The sequence below is a fragment of the Pantherophis guttatus genome, chromosome 3 (assembly GCF_059756535.1).
Source record: "Pantherophis guttatus breed Tessera chromosome 3, ASM5975653v1, whole genome shotgun sequence".
In the NCBI taxonomy this organism is placed as follows: Eukaryota; Metazoa; Chordata; class Lepidosauria; order Squamata; family Colubridae; genus Pantherophis; species Pantherophis guttatus.
Window position 1 is genome coordinate 15,184,825 of NC_142065.1, and position 18,275 is coordinate 15,203,099.

The following is an 18,275-nucleotide window of genomic DNA, read 5'->3' on the forward strand; positions in this document are numbered from 1 at the left end:
TTCGGACTGGTTCTATAGAACCAGTAGTAAAACTGGCAGGAGGCTCCGCCCACTGACCCTGACGTCATCAGAAGCGATCTGAGCATGCGCAGAAGCTTCTGCTCATGCCCAGAAGCAAGGTGCACACACGAGCGAAGCGAGCGCACGCGCACGATCTCATTGTAAACCAGTAGTAAAGGTAAGTAGAACCCACCCCTGGTCTCAACATCTGTTTTACATCATAACCAAAACTAGATGCAATATTCCAAGTGTGGCTGTACCAAGGCATTATAGAGTGGTATTAACATTTCACATGATCTTGATTCCATCCCTTTGTTAATGCAGTCTAAGACTGCTTTGGCTTTTTTGGCAGCTGCAACACACTGCTGGCTCATATTTAAGTGATTGTCCACTAGGACTCCAAGATCCCTCTCACAAACTACTATTGAGCCAGGTACCACCTACACTATACCTATGCATTTGATTTTTCTTGCCTAAATGCAGAACGTTACTTTTTGATGTAGCATCTTCATCAATTTGATGCTACATCTTCATGTAGCATTTTCATGGTGAAGCATCCACTGTCTTTGCCTGTCTTTTCCTATAATATGATCTAGGGTCAAAATCTAGCCATAAGATTATTTGTTTGTTTATATCGCACTTTTATTATTTTTTTATAAATAACTGAAGGCTTATATAGCTAATACTCTTTCCTTCTCCTATTTTCCCTACAACAACAACCCTATAAAGTGGATTGAACTGAGAGAGAGTGACTCGTCCAAAGTCATCCAGCTGTGTTTCATACCTAAAACAGGGCTAGAACTCATGGTCGCCTGGTTTCTAGCCTAGTGTCTTACCCACTACACCAAACTGGCTCTAATGCATATTGGATGCCGTCTATATAACTACAATTGGGTTTTGTTAACCTGAGTTTAGTGCTTAGCATGCTGCTTGAATCTATTTAACAGGATCATTTTGAGAAGCCATTTAGGAAGGCCTAGTTCTAATACACTCTCTCGCTGGTGCCTTCCGCAAACAAAATTATATTGGGCATTAGTAGTTATGTCACAGACATACCATAAGATAAAGAAAACAGCACAAAATTAGCGTGATTTAAATAAGATCCAAGGAACCCACAGCAGAAGTTGTGAAAGTTCATCTACTTCGCAATGAAGGGGTTTTGTTTTAAAAGAACTTCTGTAGAATATTAATTCAATGCAAGAAAAAGACTGCCATTGACCAAACTGACTGCCAGATCCAAGAACCAAATGATCTGCCAGATGCTAAGAAATAAAGTTGTTAGGGCTAATTTGCCAAAAGCATTGGGGGAAAGGTGATAAAGAACCATTTATCCTTAAAGAAATGGTATCTTTGTATTTATTTTATTTTTATTTATTTTTTTGTCATTGTGACAGAATTCTTGTGTCAGCCACTAAAGAGAATGATTCCTTTATATAGATAGTCAAACAACATTAAAAACCATTACATTTTTGACAAGGGAAAGGAAAACCTTTAAACCAAGCTTCCTCAAAGGATGAATTCCTGCATTCTTGCATGTGTGTGTATGTATGTATAATATATAAATATAATTTTTTATTATGCATTTTCTTTTGTTATGCATCACATTTCCATTTCTGCAATGACAGTATACTGTCCATATCAAATCTCTTTTGAATACACATATTATACACCTTAATTATAGCCATTATTTTCATTGTATATATAATATGATCTTCACTCATGATCATTCTATACAATTTAATCTGTAATAAAATACAATCCAATAATAATAATAATAATAATAATAATAATAATAATAATAATGCTTATAATGTTATGCTTATATATATATATATACATATACATATACATATATATATTTGTTTATGTAAGTTTTCACGGGTATGTATGTGTGTATAGTTAATATTTCGGGTTTCTTCCCGTGTAATTGTGGATATATCCTTAAAAGGGTAGAAGCTTCTCCCCTTTTAGGGATATATCCACAATTACACGGGAAGAAACCCAAAATATTAACCACACACACACACACACACACACACACACACACACACATATAATTGCTCCTGGAAGCACGAAGCCGAGAACACCAGCCTGAAGATGACGAATGAGACTTCGTCGAAACGTCGCCAAGACACTTCCAATTTTACGTGGGAGAAGACCCGAATAACCAAAGACCTACATATATATATATATATGTAGGTCTTTGGTTATTCGGGTCTTCTCCCACATAAATTTGGAAGTGTCTTGGCGACGTTTCGACGAAGTCTCATTCGTCATCTTCAGGCTGGTGTTCTCGGCTTCGTGCTTCCATTGCTCCTGGAAGCACGAAGCCGAGAACACCAGCCTGAAGATGATGAATGAGACTTCGTCGAAACGTCGCCAAGACACTTCCAAATTTATGTGGGAGAAGACCCGAATAACCAAAGACCTACATACAAACACCCGCGAAAACCTGAGAAAACATATATATATATATATATATACACATTTAACTCTATTCTATTAATCATTCTTAATTATAAATTTACTAACTTCTGCTTCTATAGCAATGATGGAGAACCTATGGCACGTGTGCCAGAAGTGGCATGCAGAGCCATCTCTCTGGGGCACACCAGCTGTCACCCATTGCTCTTCCGTGTTCTGGTACCCCAGCTGGTCTTTGTGCGCGTGGGAGCACTGGAACCCGGAAGATCATGTGCACACGGGGAAGATTCCCCATGTGCACATGCGCGCCAGGTAGCTGCTCTTCCAGTTTCTGGAGCTCCCGCATGTGCGCGCTAGGGAGCTGCTCTTCCAGTTTTTGGCGCTCCCCATGTGTGCGTGCTCCTGTTTTGGCACTCGGTGCCAAAAAGGTTCACCAACACTGATCTAAAGGATGAATTTCCTGCATTCTTTTCTTTATGGTGATTTTTCTTTTTGTTTTTAACCTCTTGATAAACTGTACATTTACTGAACTTGTGATGCAACTCACTACAACTATCATTATATCCAAAATGGAGTTACTGCTTAGAAAAATGTCAGATAAAGGTCATCTTGTGGTAATTTGCCTCAATATAATTCCTCTGCAGTGCCTCAAGATAACACAGTCACCTCAAGATAAGGTTGACGCTATGCAGCTTGAATCAAGAATTAGCCATCACTGAGCATTTGCAGAAACCTCTATCCCCTCAAGAACAACATCCTGATTGCTACACCTCCTTACCATTACTATATGGTAGCTTGTTCTCTCCTTCAATCTTGGGGACAGTGGAGTCAACATAAATATAGCCAGGGGTAGGTTTCAAAGATTTTAGCAAGGGGTTCCCTGCCCGGTTGCTGGGTGGGCATGGCCATGGTGGGTGTGGCTAGTTGGCCTCCTGCACCACAGCGGTGGGGGCATTTATGCCCTCCCCGGGCTCTGGAGGCTTTCCTTGAGCCTCCGAGAGGGTAAAAACGGCTTCCTCAGGCTCCAGAGGCCCTCTGGAGGCTCGAAATGGGCCCATTTCCGGCCTTCCTGAACTTCTGGTAGGCCCAGTTTTCGCCCTCCCTGAGCCTCCATGCATGCCCTGCACTTACCTGCATCCAAAATGGACCATATGGGGACTCCTGGGAGGGGAGGGGCAGGGTGGGCAGGGCCAGCCAGGAGTGGGATTTAGGGGTTCTCCAAACTGCACAGAATCTTAGCTAGAGGTTTTCCCGAACCCCTGCAAAACCCCAGCAGCCCACCCCTGAATATGGTGGTACCTTGGTACTCAACTCTTTTGAAACTCATCGAATTTGGTACTCAACGCATTTTGATGCAAAAACTCCGTCCCAGTACACATCATTTGTTTGATACTCAACACACAAGCTAGAACTTGTCAGTGCCAGCTACTTTGTGACACACTACATTATTCCTTATAGAAAAATTTGTTTGGTACTCATCGTTTTTGGTACTCATCACACTTCCCGGAATTAATTAACAATGATTTGTTACCAATATAATATGCAGGTAGTCCTTGACTTACAACTGTAATTGAACCTTGAATTATGCTTGTAAGTCATGGTGGTCATTAAACAGGTCACCATGTGAGCTCACCCACTTTTATGATATTTTTTGCAGCAGTCATTAAGCAAATCCATTGTCGTCAAGGGACATTTTTTTGCTGGAACCTGGAAGTAAATGCTAGTTTCCAGTACAAAAACATCTTAAATTGTGGTCATTGACTGTGGGACACTACAAATGGCTGTAAATGTGGGGTGGTTGCCAAATGCCCAAAATGCAATCATGTGATCATGGGGAGGAAACCTGTCGGAATTTCGAACCTGGGTCATAAGTGGCTCTGGGGAGGTCCGTCTTAACTTTTAATGGTGGCTAAGCAACTAGTCCTAGTGGAGGACTACCTGTACTGTAATGGAATCAACTCATGTTCCTTCTCCAGGCCTTCAGGTCCACAAACAGAAGAAGAATTAACCCTTGCTCAAGGGGGATGATAATCTTGACCAAGGGCACTATTAACATTGGAGTTAAAGGGAAAGGTTCCCCTCACACACATGTGCTAGTCATTCCTGACTCTAGAGGGCGGTGCTCATCTCCGTTTCAAAGCCAAAGAGCCAGCGCTGTCCAAAGATGTCTCCGTGGTCATGTGGCCAGCATGACTAAATACCAAAGGTCCATGGAACACTTTTACCTTCCCACCAAAGGTGGTCCCTATTTTTCTATTTGCATTTTTTACGTGCTTTCGATCTGCTAGGTTGGCAGAAGCTGGGACAAGTAACGGGAGTTCACCCTGTTACGGGACACTAGGGATTTGAACCACTGAACTGCTGACCTTTCGATCAACAAGCTCAGCATCTTAGACCCTGAGCCACCGCATCCCTCTTAACATTGGAGTTACCATGCCTTGATTTCACGCATTCGGGCCTTTGAAGTATTCCTAACGAGACAAATGCTGGGCCGTACCATTTTTTTCCTATCTGAAGGATCCCTTCGTTCCATATATAAAAGCCAACGGACTGGCAATGAGAAGTGAAAAAAGCAGGAACTCTTTCCTCCAATGGAAGAGAAGGAAGAGGTATTCATCACCTGTGGCTTCTGTCACTTAGACATTAGCTTGTAGCTAGAATGCTATAAAATAATAGCAGAAAGCAGCCAGGATGAATCTAATCCCCCAAAGAGCTAGTATTTATAGAAGAAACAAAAGTTAACTGGTTACACAGATTTTGATTTGGGTAGAAGAACACCCTGTAAACACTTGTAACATATGGGGCTTTTGTACACATAGGTGATTCCAAAATGCTTACACTCCCTAGAAGCACTTTTTCCTGTCTGTTCTCTTCACTAAGACTCCCCAGTAGGAGGAAGAGATTCTGTAAGGCCTCATCTATAATTCCATCTTCCTTCCTTTCCTAAAGGAATGGAAGGTCTGTCACTGACCAAATGTACCTCCTGTTCCTACCTTGAAACCAGTTTGTGTTGGGGTTTCAAGTAACACCCCCAATGAAAGAAAACTCTGAGGCTTGAAATTACTCAAAGCTACATTTTATTAGAGATGTCATATTGGCACATCTGGGAAAACCCGAATCTGAAAGCTTCCAGGTTTTCCCCGCCCAAAGAAAAGTTCATTATATTATGAACTTGACTATTCATTATATATGATATTATGACTATATATCACCCATGCTCCATACAATCCCCCCTCCCAGTTTACCACATGGCAGGTCTGAAGGCCTAACACCAAAGATGGCTTCCAGGCCTGACAGGCCGCCCCATCCCACCCCTGGTCAAAAAAGCAGGTCCTGAAACGAAAGTAACATAGTGGTTAATCATTTAGCATCATACTAACCACCATTATTGTTTTAACAATAATCATGTAATGAAATGATTATTCCAGAGGAGTAAGAGGCAACTCAGTCCAGATGCTATAGTGTCAGAGAAAGAGGATGAAGACAGCCTGTACCTAATAGTTCACAAAGCATATTGTAGCTGCTGATAGTAGAGTTTCACAGTCTGGCTAGATTTTGTCTATAGGTCTAATATAATAAAGAACTCTGTTTGGAAGAATTGTCATGTGTCATACTTGGTTTTGGGTCTGACAAATCACTTGGTATCGTGTGTCATAGTACCTTGGGCTATTGGATGCTCTCTGAGCTTGGTTGTTTTCTTATAGAATCAGTCTAGCACCAATGGTGTTATCTAATTTGGTAATGAAACATCTACAAGAAAAGAATCAAGTTCAGAGAGCACCAAAGCTAGAAATATTTTCTTCTGTGGGTGCTTGGTATTTCCCACCAGCAACTGGAGAGGACAAGGTCTAACCAAAACTTCTTACATGGAATGCATGAATTCCATCACTGACCTAATGCTCTTCTCCAAAGGGTTACCCATTAAATTTTGATGAGAAATAGGCTGCCAATATTGCAAAAATATTAAAAAAAAAAAAAAGTCGCAAAGTCAGAATGATGTGAATGTCAAAGCTATCACCTAAACCAGCCGGGTGGCTTTGGGCCAGCCATTCCATCTCACAGGGCTGTTGTATGTTTACCACTTTAAGTTATTTATAAAAACAATGAAGACCAAGAAGAGCTACAAAGACACATACGAGAGCTGCACCAAGCAGAAGAATCATTTGGCTTAAAAATAAACCTGAAAAAGGTCCAGGTTATGTTTAATAAATTCACCAAAGAAAGAAAGAAAAATTATACCTAGAGAAAAACTAGACATAGTAGACCACTACATATACCTTGGCCAACAGATCTCAATGAAAGGCGATACAATAAAGGAAATTGAATGGTGTGTTAAGGGTGGTTGGAAGGCATTCGGCAAGCTAAGCATCATTTTCAAGAACAACCTCCCCCTATGCCTGAAGAGAAAAGTTTTTGATCAGTGTGTGCTACCTGCTCTAACATAGGCCAGTGAAACATGGACACCAACCTTACAATCGAAACAAAATGAGTGGCGCAAAGAGCCATGGAAAGATACAAGCTCAGCATTACAAGACAAGATAGAAAGACCTGCACATGGATTAGAGAACAAACAAAAGTATACGATATCATCAAGAGAGTAAAAGAATTGAAATGGATATGGGCTGGTCACATAGTAAGAAGCACTGATGGCAGGTGGACCAAGGCAGTCATAGAATGAATCCCAGTTGATAAAAAGTGTCCATGAAAGAGATCTAAAACAAGATGGATCGATGACATCAGCAAGTACTGGAGGCCCAATTGGCAAACGAAAGCTCAGGATCATATTGGTTGGAAATATGCAGAAGAGGCCTTCATTCTGCAGTGGATAGACAATGGGGAAGAAGAAGAAGAAGAAGAAGAAGAAGAAGAAGAAGAAGAAGAAGAAGAGGAAGAGGAAGAGGAAGAGGAAGAGGAAGAGGAAGAGGAAGAGGAAGAGGAAGAGGAAGAGGAAGAGGAGGAGGAGGAGGAGGAGGAGGAGGAAGAGGAGGAAGGGGAAGGGGAAGGGGAAGGGGAAGGGGAAGGAGGAGGAGGAGGAAGGGGAAGGGGAAGGGGAAGGAGGAGGAGGAGGAGGAGGAGGAGGAGGAGGAGAAGAAGAAGAAGAAGAAGAAGAAGAAGAAGAAGAAGAAGAAGAAGAAGAAGAAGAAGAAGAAGAAGAAGAAGAAGAAGAAGAAGAAGAAGAAGAAGAAGAAGAAGAAGAAGAAGAAAAGTAAGGCTTCTTTCTTCTTTCTAAAAAGAGCATGGCTTGGAAAATAAAGTCAAAATAGGATAAAAGCAGGAATTGTAAGAGGAGAGCCACTTGATTCACTTAAGAGCTGCATTTTATTAACTATAACAGGAGTATCAAACTCATGTCATCACAGCGGCATCACGTGATGTATTGGGACTTTTTTTCCCCTTTGCTAAACCAGGCATGGGTATGGCCAGGGCGTGACACATCCGGCACATCTGGTGTTCTGACCCAGCCTTAGCAGAAGCAAGAAACAGACTCCTTGTCATGAAAAACCCCTCTGTATTTACCTCTTGTGAATTAATTGCATTCACACACCGAAAAGTCCAGACAATAGTCCTTCAAGGAGTTAACTGCAGTACAGACCTTATCGGTTCCTTGCAATAATTGCAAGTCTGTGAGCTCCCAAACGAAAGGCTGTAAATTAAGTTCTGGCAAGCAGTTTTTGTGGCACTAAATGCAATGAGCAAAATCTTCAGAAATATGTACTGTTGTCCTACGACAACCACTCCCCTTTCCTTCTATTTATTCCGCAGCCAGGGAGGGGCCATTCAGCGTCCATGTGTGCTTTGCTTCCCAAGTCAACTCCTTGTCCTCCGTTGTTCACTTCTCCTAACTGCTTTGTGCATACGTGCATCTGGAACAGGCCCCAACTGTTCTTCCTCCTCACTCATCTCAGCCTCCAAAGGCAGCTGCCTCTCCTGTGGCTGGGAAATGTCGGATGGCCCTGGCTCTATTTCTGCGTCTGATGCAGAGCATCCATCAGAGCCTTCCACAGACTCCAGAACTGGCCCAAGTTCCTCCCCAACCTCCTCATCGTTCGATTCTGCCGCCAGCTCCGCTGGCAGCTGGCAGGCCACAACAGCCGGGTGTGAAAGTTGACACCGGGAGTTTGACAGCCCTGAACTATAATGATAAATAAATCCCACTGTAGTTTTCACACATTTAGTACTGTATTTTCCAACTACTGTTTGTTTCTAGTTTGCCATTTTAGGGTTAAGGCTATGATTTCTAACAATTAAGGGTATATAGAATTTTTTATTATTTTTTATGTATTGATCAGAAAATTATTACATGTACTGGTCATGTATTGAATATACTTAACTGGTGATTGGAAAAAGACCAAAAGAAGTCTCTCTTCCCAGCATCTTCCCTAAAAAAAAAATCAGTCTTTCAACCTAAGGCTATATAATTCATACATCATGATAATTTAAAGCAAACCTATACTGGTCATGTGAAATAAGAATTTAGTAACACTTAAACTTGAATATCTTATTGCGATCATTCAGAGGACTCCATCGTAAAACATAAGTGCAAACTCAGCAGAAATAAAGTAGTTTTACAGAAGCCATTATTAAGAACTTTCTTAATAATTTCATCAGATGTTATTCTTCCTAATTCTTATATACAATGACAGTTGTTTTTCATAGTGTTTCATTGTAAATTCTGCAGTCCAATATAGCTACCCTGTTTCCCCCAAAATAAGACATCCCCTGATAATAAGCCCAATCGGGCTTTTGAGTGCATGGCAATAAAGCCAAGTGCTTATTTTAGGGTTCAAAAAATATATATGACAGAGTCTTATTTTCAGGGAAACACAGTAGTTTTCTTGTCTTACTTTAAATTATTAAAACCTCCATAAAGAGCCAAGGTGGCGCAGTGGTTAGAGTGCAGTACTGCAGCTACTTCAGCTGACCGCTAGTTCAGCAGATCAGCGGATCAAATCTCACCGGCTCAAGGTTGATTCAGCCTTCCATCCTTCCGAGGTGGGTAAAATGAGGACCCAGATTGTTGGGGGCAATATGCTATTTAGTATACTGTCTTTGGTGTAAGCCACCCAGAGTCCTCGGAGAGTGGGCGGCATAGAAATATGAATAATAAAATAAAATAAATAAATAAATACTGTATGTTTACATAGCTAGAAAGAAATAGCATTCGATCAAATTGAATGGTACTGTATAATCTGACAGTAAACCATTTTTTCGTGCCCTAAAGCTATTTTATCCATTAACAAATCATCCAAAATTCCAGAGGGAGGGAGGAGGTAGAAATCATTGTTTCCATTATGCATAACTGTATAAAACTTTCTTTTACCACTGCCACTTTCTTATGTTGTCTCCCAAATTAAAAAAACACAGATGTTGTAACGGTTCCATTATTTTGCCAGACAGTTCCACGCTTCCTTCCTCCCTCCCAACTCTAGAGCTGGACATAAGCAGGAATATTCTGTTATGGTTTCATGCTTCAAATGCATCAAAACAATGACAGGTCTCAAATATGTAACCAATCCATAATGAGTTGATGTTGACAAAATAGCATTAGAGGTTACTGTGGGCATCCTTCCAAATAAAACAAATCCAGCCTTCACAATGCCCATATTTGATTGATTGCATTTATTACCTTCTATGGGACTTTTATTGAAATTATATTAGAATAAATGGGAATGCAAGCATTGTTTTAAGCTTCTAAACACTGTCAAATCACTACAGAATAAAGCCCGAATCTTTACGGAAAACTGTACTCTTAGTCTGTAATACAAGAAGGACATTGCATTGGTTATGGAAAAAATGACATGATAGATATTGATGGACATATGAACATTTATTGCTACTGCATACTAAACTATTTGATTTTATGTATGTTTTATTACCTACAAGTTCTGAAGTAGGCTCATATAATTTTTTTTCATTCCATATAATTTATGGTAACCTTCCTGAGGCTGGCACATTAGCAGATATGCAGGACATCAGTTCCCATAATTCCCTGCTGTTTGTTGGCAGCTTTGAGAAAGCGAAGCACTTTGGAAAACATATTGGAGAAGCTCTACTATGAAATAATTTATTGCTTTTATGTGCTCCGCTAAGGACTTCTAATTCATTCCTTTTAAAAAGGATAAAGAGCTCAAGCTATTGTAAATGTTTTGTGCAAAATATAGCCTTTCTTGGGGAAAATGAAAATGCTTTCTCACCTCTCACATCTTCAGTCATAAAACATCCACTCTATTAACTCAAAGGTGCTTTTTCTGAAGGCAATTGGGTTGTTGTTTTTTTCCCCTTGAGGAAGGAGAAGAAAATGTTTTCCTTCTCATCCAAGAAGCTTCATCAGTTGCAGGGTGAAATGCTACCGGTTCGGACCAGTTCAGCTGAACCAGTAGCGATGGCGCCAGGTGGTTCGGAGAACTGGTAGCAATGGCAGCACGAGGCTCCACCCACCTGCCCGGTCGTCATTACTTCCTGGTTTTAACTAGGAAGTAACCTGTTTTTTTACCCTCTGCACATGCACAGAAGGGTTTGCACATGCGCAGAGGGTCTCCGCGCACATGTGACGCGCACACACTTCAGAACCGGTAGGGAAGGTAAGTAACTGATCAGTTGTGATGGTTCCGGGGGGATTGAAGGATAGATATTGATAGTTGAGACTGGATGGTGGAGTACCTATCCTTCTATCCCCCACCATCAGAACTGATGAAGCTTCTTGGATGAGAAGCAAAATGTTTTCTTCTTCTTCTTCTTCCTCACAGAAAAAATAGTCCAGTTGCTTAGAATAAGCACCTTTGAGACAACCATGACCTGGATGAGTGAAAATCTCCACAGATAACCCATAGTATTAAGTTTCTGGCTTAAGGAGAAAAGACAACCCTTAAGCCAAGCCACCACAGAAGGCTGAATTTCTTGCATTCGTTTTTGATGGAGTGGACTGATTCCAAGGTGATCCTTGTTTTTATTTTTTTCTCTAGACAGACAACATGTTTTCTGAAGTAGCAGTGCAATTCCCTGCAAGTGTCACTACATCATGATACTCAGTTTGCAAACATGCCAGCTTTGTTTTCTATAACCTACAAAGTGGCCAAAAAGTAAATGAAACTGAAGTTTGGTGACTGCATTTCTTCTACATTAAGCGTGCAAAGATTCCACTTATTCACAACCTATTGCTCTTTACAGCAAAAAAAAAACAAAAAAAAACCAAAAGCCCTTAATATATTTGATTACTAGCATTCTTTGTTTCCATGACTCAGTATGCCAGCATAGCTGGGCTACAAAGATTCATAAGCTACTTTCATTAGTTTCTCTTTAAAAAAAAAAAAAAAAAAGCCATAGCAACAAGGATCATAAATTATTTGATTGTGGTAAATGGATCTTAAAAGCTGTCAGTATTCATTATTAACAAGTCTGCATCTTCTGGCAAGCAACGCTATCAAAAGGACAGAATAAAGGACCAAAATATAATAAGCAAAAACCTCCAACATGAAGACTGTCAGGAATAAAAAGAGAACTTGTGTTTCACTGGTTCAAATCAGACATAAAACAGGTTTTTGGGCTCATATTTCAATATTGCAAAGGAGGAACAGATTGGAGTTGAAACGCAGAGCTAGAAAGCAAAGGGAAAATATGCATAAAGAAATTCAGGGTAGGCCATTTAAAATATAAAACAAAGCAGAAGTTATTTATAAAGTACTTTTCTTTTATTTTTTCCCCTCAGTAGGAAGCTACTAATCTATACCCCTATAAATAAATAATAAATAAATCTTGCAATCAATCTAAACAGTCAGAATTCGATACTAACCATCTATAAGAGAGAGAAAGAACCATTAGACTCCAAAAAAATTAAAATGGAAAGTATGTGGTAGGAGCAAGGAGTGCAATGCAAAATGTAATCCGGCTGTGATATTTGTGGTTCAGAGCATTTTATGCTTGCTTATGGAGGGGGAGGGGAGAGTCTTATACATGCAGGTTGTTCGCCCAGCCTTTGCCTCTATTAACCTTTAACCAAGATCCTGAATCCAGAAGGGCAACCAACACCTTTTTGGTTCCCAGCCTTTCCTTCTAGCAAACTGCCCCTCAATGTTTCATGCCATGCAAGCCAATTATCCAGCCAAATAAATAATAAACTGCATAAATGCCAAGAAATGGTACTATTACTCAAACCGGCTGGGATAGCAAAGACACATCATGATTGCCCTTTCCATTCAGGCATACCACTGTGGTTGCTTCTTTGCTAAAGTGGGTGAGTCATTCTTGGGACATTTTTTTTTAAAAAAAAAACACATCCTGCCTATATTATTGTTGTAATAAATAAGTCAAGGCAAGTGAACATACCTAATACTCCTTCTTCCTATTTTCCCCCTGTGAGATAGGCTAAGAAAGAGTGGCTGGCCCAAAGTCACCCAACTGGCTTTCAGGCCTAAGGTGGAACTAGAACTCATGTCTCCCAGTTTCTACTTTGGTGTCTTAACCACTATGCTAAACTGGCTCTTTTTTCCAAAGGCAGCAGGTTTAGCCTTCCAAAAGAGGAGAAAAGCTGGCAGTGGGTGAAATAATTATTCTCGCTGACTTGCAAATAGAAAGTATTGTTTGGATGCATAAGGTCCATTCTCGTGTACAGTCGTCTACTCCAGATTATACTTTCTTGCTATGTAGGGTGGTTCCCCCCCACACACACACACGGAGTGGATGATAGAGTGGAAATTGTAGCTTAATTATGATTCTGCTTCCTTTGTCTCCATGGAAACCTCATGCCAATAGCTTATCCCCTTCTGCTTTATTTGACCTCTTCTCTCTCCCTTTCTGCTGCACCATAAATCAAGAATGCCCTGACTTAAACTGAGGCATTCATTATTTGCCTAGGTAAGTAGCAATATGTGATATCCAGCCAGGAGATTTAAGGCAGCCAGCCATGTCTGCCTATCTGCCCAGCTGCGGCCCCTTTTTTCTTAGTATTAAGGAATCCTATTCAGGCGCTCCTGTTTTGAAAGAGGGTGGTTAGGCTGTGGTTCTGGAGGCCACAGAGCAGGCTGGGGGAGCCAAGCCCACTTTTTCCTAAGGAAGCTGCTCTTGTCGATTTGGCCCTGAACATCCTTGGGAAAGGTTGGCATGAGCGAGAAATGGGGCTATAAGCTAAACAAATACGGCTGGCATTTTCTAAAACCAGCTAGATCAGCAGAGATCTCGCCACTTAAAATCGCCTCTTGTGAATTAGCAGCATGGGGGAGGAAAAGAAAGAAAGAAAGAAAGAAAGGAGGGACGGAGGGAGGGACGGAGGGAAGGAAGGAAGGGGTGGGTGGGAAGGAAGGAAGAGGTGGGAAGGAAGGGAGGGAGGGAGGGAGGGAGGGAAGGAAGGAAGGAAGGAAGGAAGGAAGGAAGGGGAGAAGATGTGGGAAGGAAGGAAGGAAAGAAGGAAAGAAGCAAGGGAGGGAGGGAGAGGGAAAGGGAGAAGAGGAAGGAAGGAAGGAAAGAAAGAAAGAGAAAGAAAGAAAGAAGCGAGGGAGGGAGGGAAAGGGAGAAGAGGGAGGGAGGGAGGGAGGAAGGAAGGAAAGAAAAAGAAAGAAAGAAAGAAAGAAAGAAAGAAAGAAAGAAAGGAGGGAGGGAGGGAGGGAGGGAGGGAAGGAAGGAAGGAAGGGGTGGGAAGGAAGGAAGAGGGAGGGAGGGAGGGAAGGAAGGAAGGAAGGAAGGGGAGAAGACGTGGGAAGGAAGGAAAGAAAGAAGAAGGAAAGAAGGAAAGAAGTGAGCGAGGGAGGGAGGGAAGGAAAGGGAGAAGAGGAAGGAAGGAAAGAAGGAAGGAAGGAAGGAAGGAAGGAAGGAAGAAGCAAGGGAGGGAGGGAAAGGGAGAAGAGGAAGGAAGGAAGGAAGGAAGGAAGGAAGGAAGGAAGGAAGGAAGGAAAGAAGTGAGGGAGGGAGGGAAAGGGAAAAGAGGGAGGAAGGAATGAATGAAAGAAAGAAAGAAAGAAAGAAAGAAAGAAAGAAAGAAGGGAGGGAGGGAGGGAGGGAGGGAGGGAAGGAAGGAAGGAAGGAAGGGGAGAAGACGTGGGAAGGAAGGAAAGAAGGAAAGAAGTGAGCGAGGGAGGGAGGGAAGGAAAGGGAGAAGAGGAAGGAAGGAAGGAAGGAAGGAAGGAAGGAAGGAAGGAAGGAAGGAAGGAAGAAGCAAGGGAGGGAGGGAAAGGGAGAAGAGGAAGGAAGGAAGGAAGGAAGGAAGTGAGGGAGGGAGGGAAAGGGAAAAGAGGGAGGAAGGAATGAAAGAAAGAAAGAAAGAAAGAAAGAAAGAAAGAAAGAAAGAAAGAAAGAAGGAAGGAAAGAAAGAAGCGAGGAAGGGAGGGAAAGGGAGAAGAGGAAGAAAGACCCTGTTCTTGGTTCAGTTCAGCAAGAGGCAGAAATCTGGCCAGCTGTCAAAACTCCCTCGGAGCTTCCTTGGACAGAAGTCCCTTCCTCCCTGCTTCCCTAGCAAAGCCCGCGCAAGACAAGAGGGATTCCCGCGGACAAGCCAGACAAAAGATCCGGATGGGTTTGGCCCCGTGTGGGATGACCGAAATCCCCAGGGAGGGATCTGGAGGTTTTTCCTCCTTGCTCGCCTTCCCCGCGACCTTTCCGCCTTCCGAAGCCCCAGCCGGAGCCTCCTTCCTTCCTTCCTTCCTTCCTTCCTCCCTCCCTCCCTCCCTCCCTCCCTCCCTCCCTCCCTCCCTTCCTTCCTTCCTTCCTTCCTTCCTTCCTTCCTTCCTTCCTTCCTTCCTCCCAGGCAACCTTATTTACAGTTCAGTCACTGCATCGCTATTCTCACCCCCGGAGCTGCTGCTGCTGCTGCAAAGAGGATCCCAAATTTTCTTCCCACCGGTTCCCGTTGCCGAATCGGCAGGCCACGAGCCAGGCCCGGTCCCACGCCGCCCCCGCCCCCCCCCCGCCTCCATCCATCTCCCGGAGCCCCCACGACCGGTCCCCCCTCGCCCACCCGCGCCCCTACCCCGCGAAGAGTCCCCGGCTTTACCTGGGCGCGCTTGGCCTCCAGTGCCTGCGGTGTCAGCGAGGATGCTGGGGTCGCTCTGGGACCGGCCTCTGGGGAACAAGCAGCCGGTCCCTTCCTCCGAGGCAGCCATGGGAGGGGGGGGTTTGAGGAAGGGGGCGGGAGGCAAGCAGACTTCAGAGGCCGGGGGGAGGGGGCGCCTTCATGAAATCCAAGGTCACCAGGCGGGAGGGGGGCCTGCGGTGCGGAGGGGCCCCGTTGTCAGCCCGGGAGCCCCAACACCCGGAGCATCCTGGCGTTGCAGCCCCTCCTGCCGGCGCCTTGCCCGGCACTCGGCTGGCACCATCCAGCAAAGCGGGAGGGGGGGGCTACAGCCCCGGGACCCGCCCGGCTCTTTATTGCTGCTCAAGGCGGCGGAGAAGTTTCTTCCCGGGCATCTCCGTTCAAGGGAAGCCAGTCAGGTCCTCGATGGGAAGCAGGTGAGGGGAAAAGCAGGCGGGGGGGGGGCTGAGAGGGAGAAAGAGGCTGGGCAGAGCACCGCCACCGCCCCCCCTAGGCGCGGGTCTCCCTTCTGGCCCCCAGGGCTCCCCCGCAGCGGAGGGGAAGGGCAGCCAGGCTGGAAGAAGAGAGGGGGCGTGGGGGGGGGTGGAACGAAGCAGCCGAATAGGAATTTGGGGAAGCTCTGCCTCGGCTTCCGAATCGCCTCAGTCTTTCGCTCTCCTTAGCGCATCTCTTGGGAAGCAGTGGGATTCTCCCATCATGCCCTGCGAGAGTAGGTGTGACATCACGGGGAGGGGGGGGGGAGAGGAGGAGGAGGAGGAGGACCCGGAGCTTACCTGCACTGCACAAAGAGGAGGAGGGGGGAGGGGGGAGAAGGAGGGAGGGAGGCAACCAGAGCGCGCGCGCGCCTGTGTGTGAGTTAGTATGTATGTATGTGTGTGTGTGTGTGGGAAGGAAGTCCTTCCCACCTCTTCATTTCCCCGGCAAAGGAAGGAGGGGCCGGAGAGTGATGGCGCTCCCGGAGGCCAGACCCAGAGCGGGCGAGCCCTTCAAGAGGGACTCCTCCAGGGGCATTCCTGGACTCCTGGAAACCGTTCGCGCGCACACACACACACACACACACACACACACACACACACACACACACACCTCGACTCAGCTCCCGTGAAGATCTGGCGGTTGCTGCGTTGGCGCAACTTGCTAAAAAATTCGACTAGGTAGGACTAGGTGAAGCCTGGTGAAGGATGTGGCAGTGAGGTATCACAAGGTTAGTTTTACAGGCTCAGAAAATGGGCTCAGCCATCAGATTCCTCCTGTTGGGTGAAATGTAGCCCACTCCTGGAAACAGAGGAAGGGAGGAAAGTTTTAAGGGCGGTGAGAACAAGGAGGTTAGGAGATCACCTAAACAGCCCCCTTTTTTTCCCCCATCTCAAGAGAAGACTGGGTACATAGCAGGGTGGATAAAAATCAATGATTTTTTTAAAAAAAAAATCAATGATTTTTTTAAAAAAAATCAAAAAAATCAGATTTTTTTTATTTAAATCAGATTTTTTTTATTTAAATCAGATTTTTTTTTATTTAAATCGGATTTTTTTATTTTTATCGAATTTATTTTAATAAAAAACTTTTGGGGTAAAAATCCATCGTAAGATAGTTTTCTATTTAAGATACATAAATAATTTAGTTTATTCAGCATGAAACGGAGCTTAGTTATGTAGCATGAGGCTGTATATTCTGCAACACTGGGACTATCAGTGAGTCAACAGTGGGTCAAAGGAGTAGCAGAGATGACAGTTGCTCTTTAAAAATTATGATTTAAATCGAGTTGATTTAAATCAAGCCTTTTTACTAGTGATTTAAATCATGATTTAAATTGTGATTTAAATCAACTCGGTTTAAATCAAATCCACCCTGGTACATAGTATGTCTTTGAAACGGCTGTTCCCCACCCTCTCTCACACCTAAATGCTTCCTGCTATTCCACCCACTGTACATTCCTCCTTGTGTTTCTGCCTCTTCTTAAACACTCGGATAAAAAGCTGAGCTGCTTTTATTACTATTAGCTAAAAGATGGGCACCTCGATTTCAAACTCTTTGACTAAACCAATCTTCCCTAAACTGGCAATCTCTAAATGCATCAGATTACAATTTCTATCATTCCTGGGCCTTTGATAAGCAATGAGAGCAGTCATAGCTGAAGGCACCTGGAACTACCAGATCAGTCTCTTCTTGTCCATCTGCACCGGGATAAGGAGACAGGGCTGCATTGATTGGACGCAGCATCTTCTTGAAAGATTGTTTAGTATGCGTTGATTCGTGATAGAATGACATAGTGCGAATAACAAACAAAAAGAATGACACCTTTGATGGGTTTTTTAAAAATATGAATTTGTGTATAAATGTAACTCTTGGGTGGCTTACAACATTAAAATCCATAACATAAAAACTCAACTCACACACACACACACATATACAACCTCACTGCAGTCACCACATAGTCAATTACAGCCTTCAACATTAAATCTAGAGGGGGGGGGAGGAGAAATGTAGTGCTTTGGGGACTATAATAGGCCAAATGGCTCCTTCCTTGTTCTTGTGTGCTGCTGTCTCCTTTTGATTTTGTGTGAAATGAAAATTGCCACCTCCTTCTCAATTTTGCTCGTTGTCTGGTCAAGCCCGATTCTGTTTCAAAAGGACGGAAGCCAGAGAAAACAGGTGTGGAAGGGACCTGTGTCCAGTGCTTCTGACTTGACCATAAAACATGAAAAGACTCATAGCTTGAATGTGTGAATGGTAAACTTTAAGAAAGCTGGCTTGCGATGTGGTTGCAGGAACCGGGTATGTCTAGTCAAATGAAGAGAAGGACAAGGGATGTCATGATAGTATCTGGTGCCTG

At 43.5% G+C, this 18,275-nt stretch overlaps 1 protein-coding gene across 4 annotated transcripts in view; it reads right to left on the reverse strand.

Annotated features, from left to right (window-relative positions):
- Positions 1–16,373, reverse strand: part of PHACTR3 (phosphatase and actin regulator 3) — a 299,314-nt gene extending 282,941 nt beyond the window's left edge. The window contains exon 1 of one of the 4 annotated variants that reach the window (XM_034433126.3): positions 15,404–16,373. In XM_034433126.3, the coding sequence (XP_034289017.1) occupies positions 15,404–15,512 (109 nt within the window). In that variant the 5' untranslated portion in view covers positions 15,513–16,373. The remainder of the gene's footprint in view (positions 1–15,403) is intronic. The other 3 variants (XM_034433124.3, XM_034433128.3, XM_034433125.3) reach the window with 3 other exon arrangements.
- Between the last annotated feature and the right edge of the window lie 1,902 nt (positions 16,374–18,275).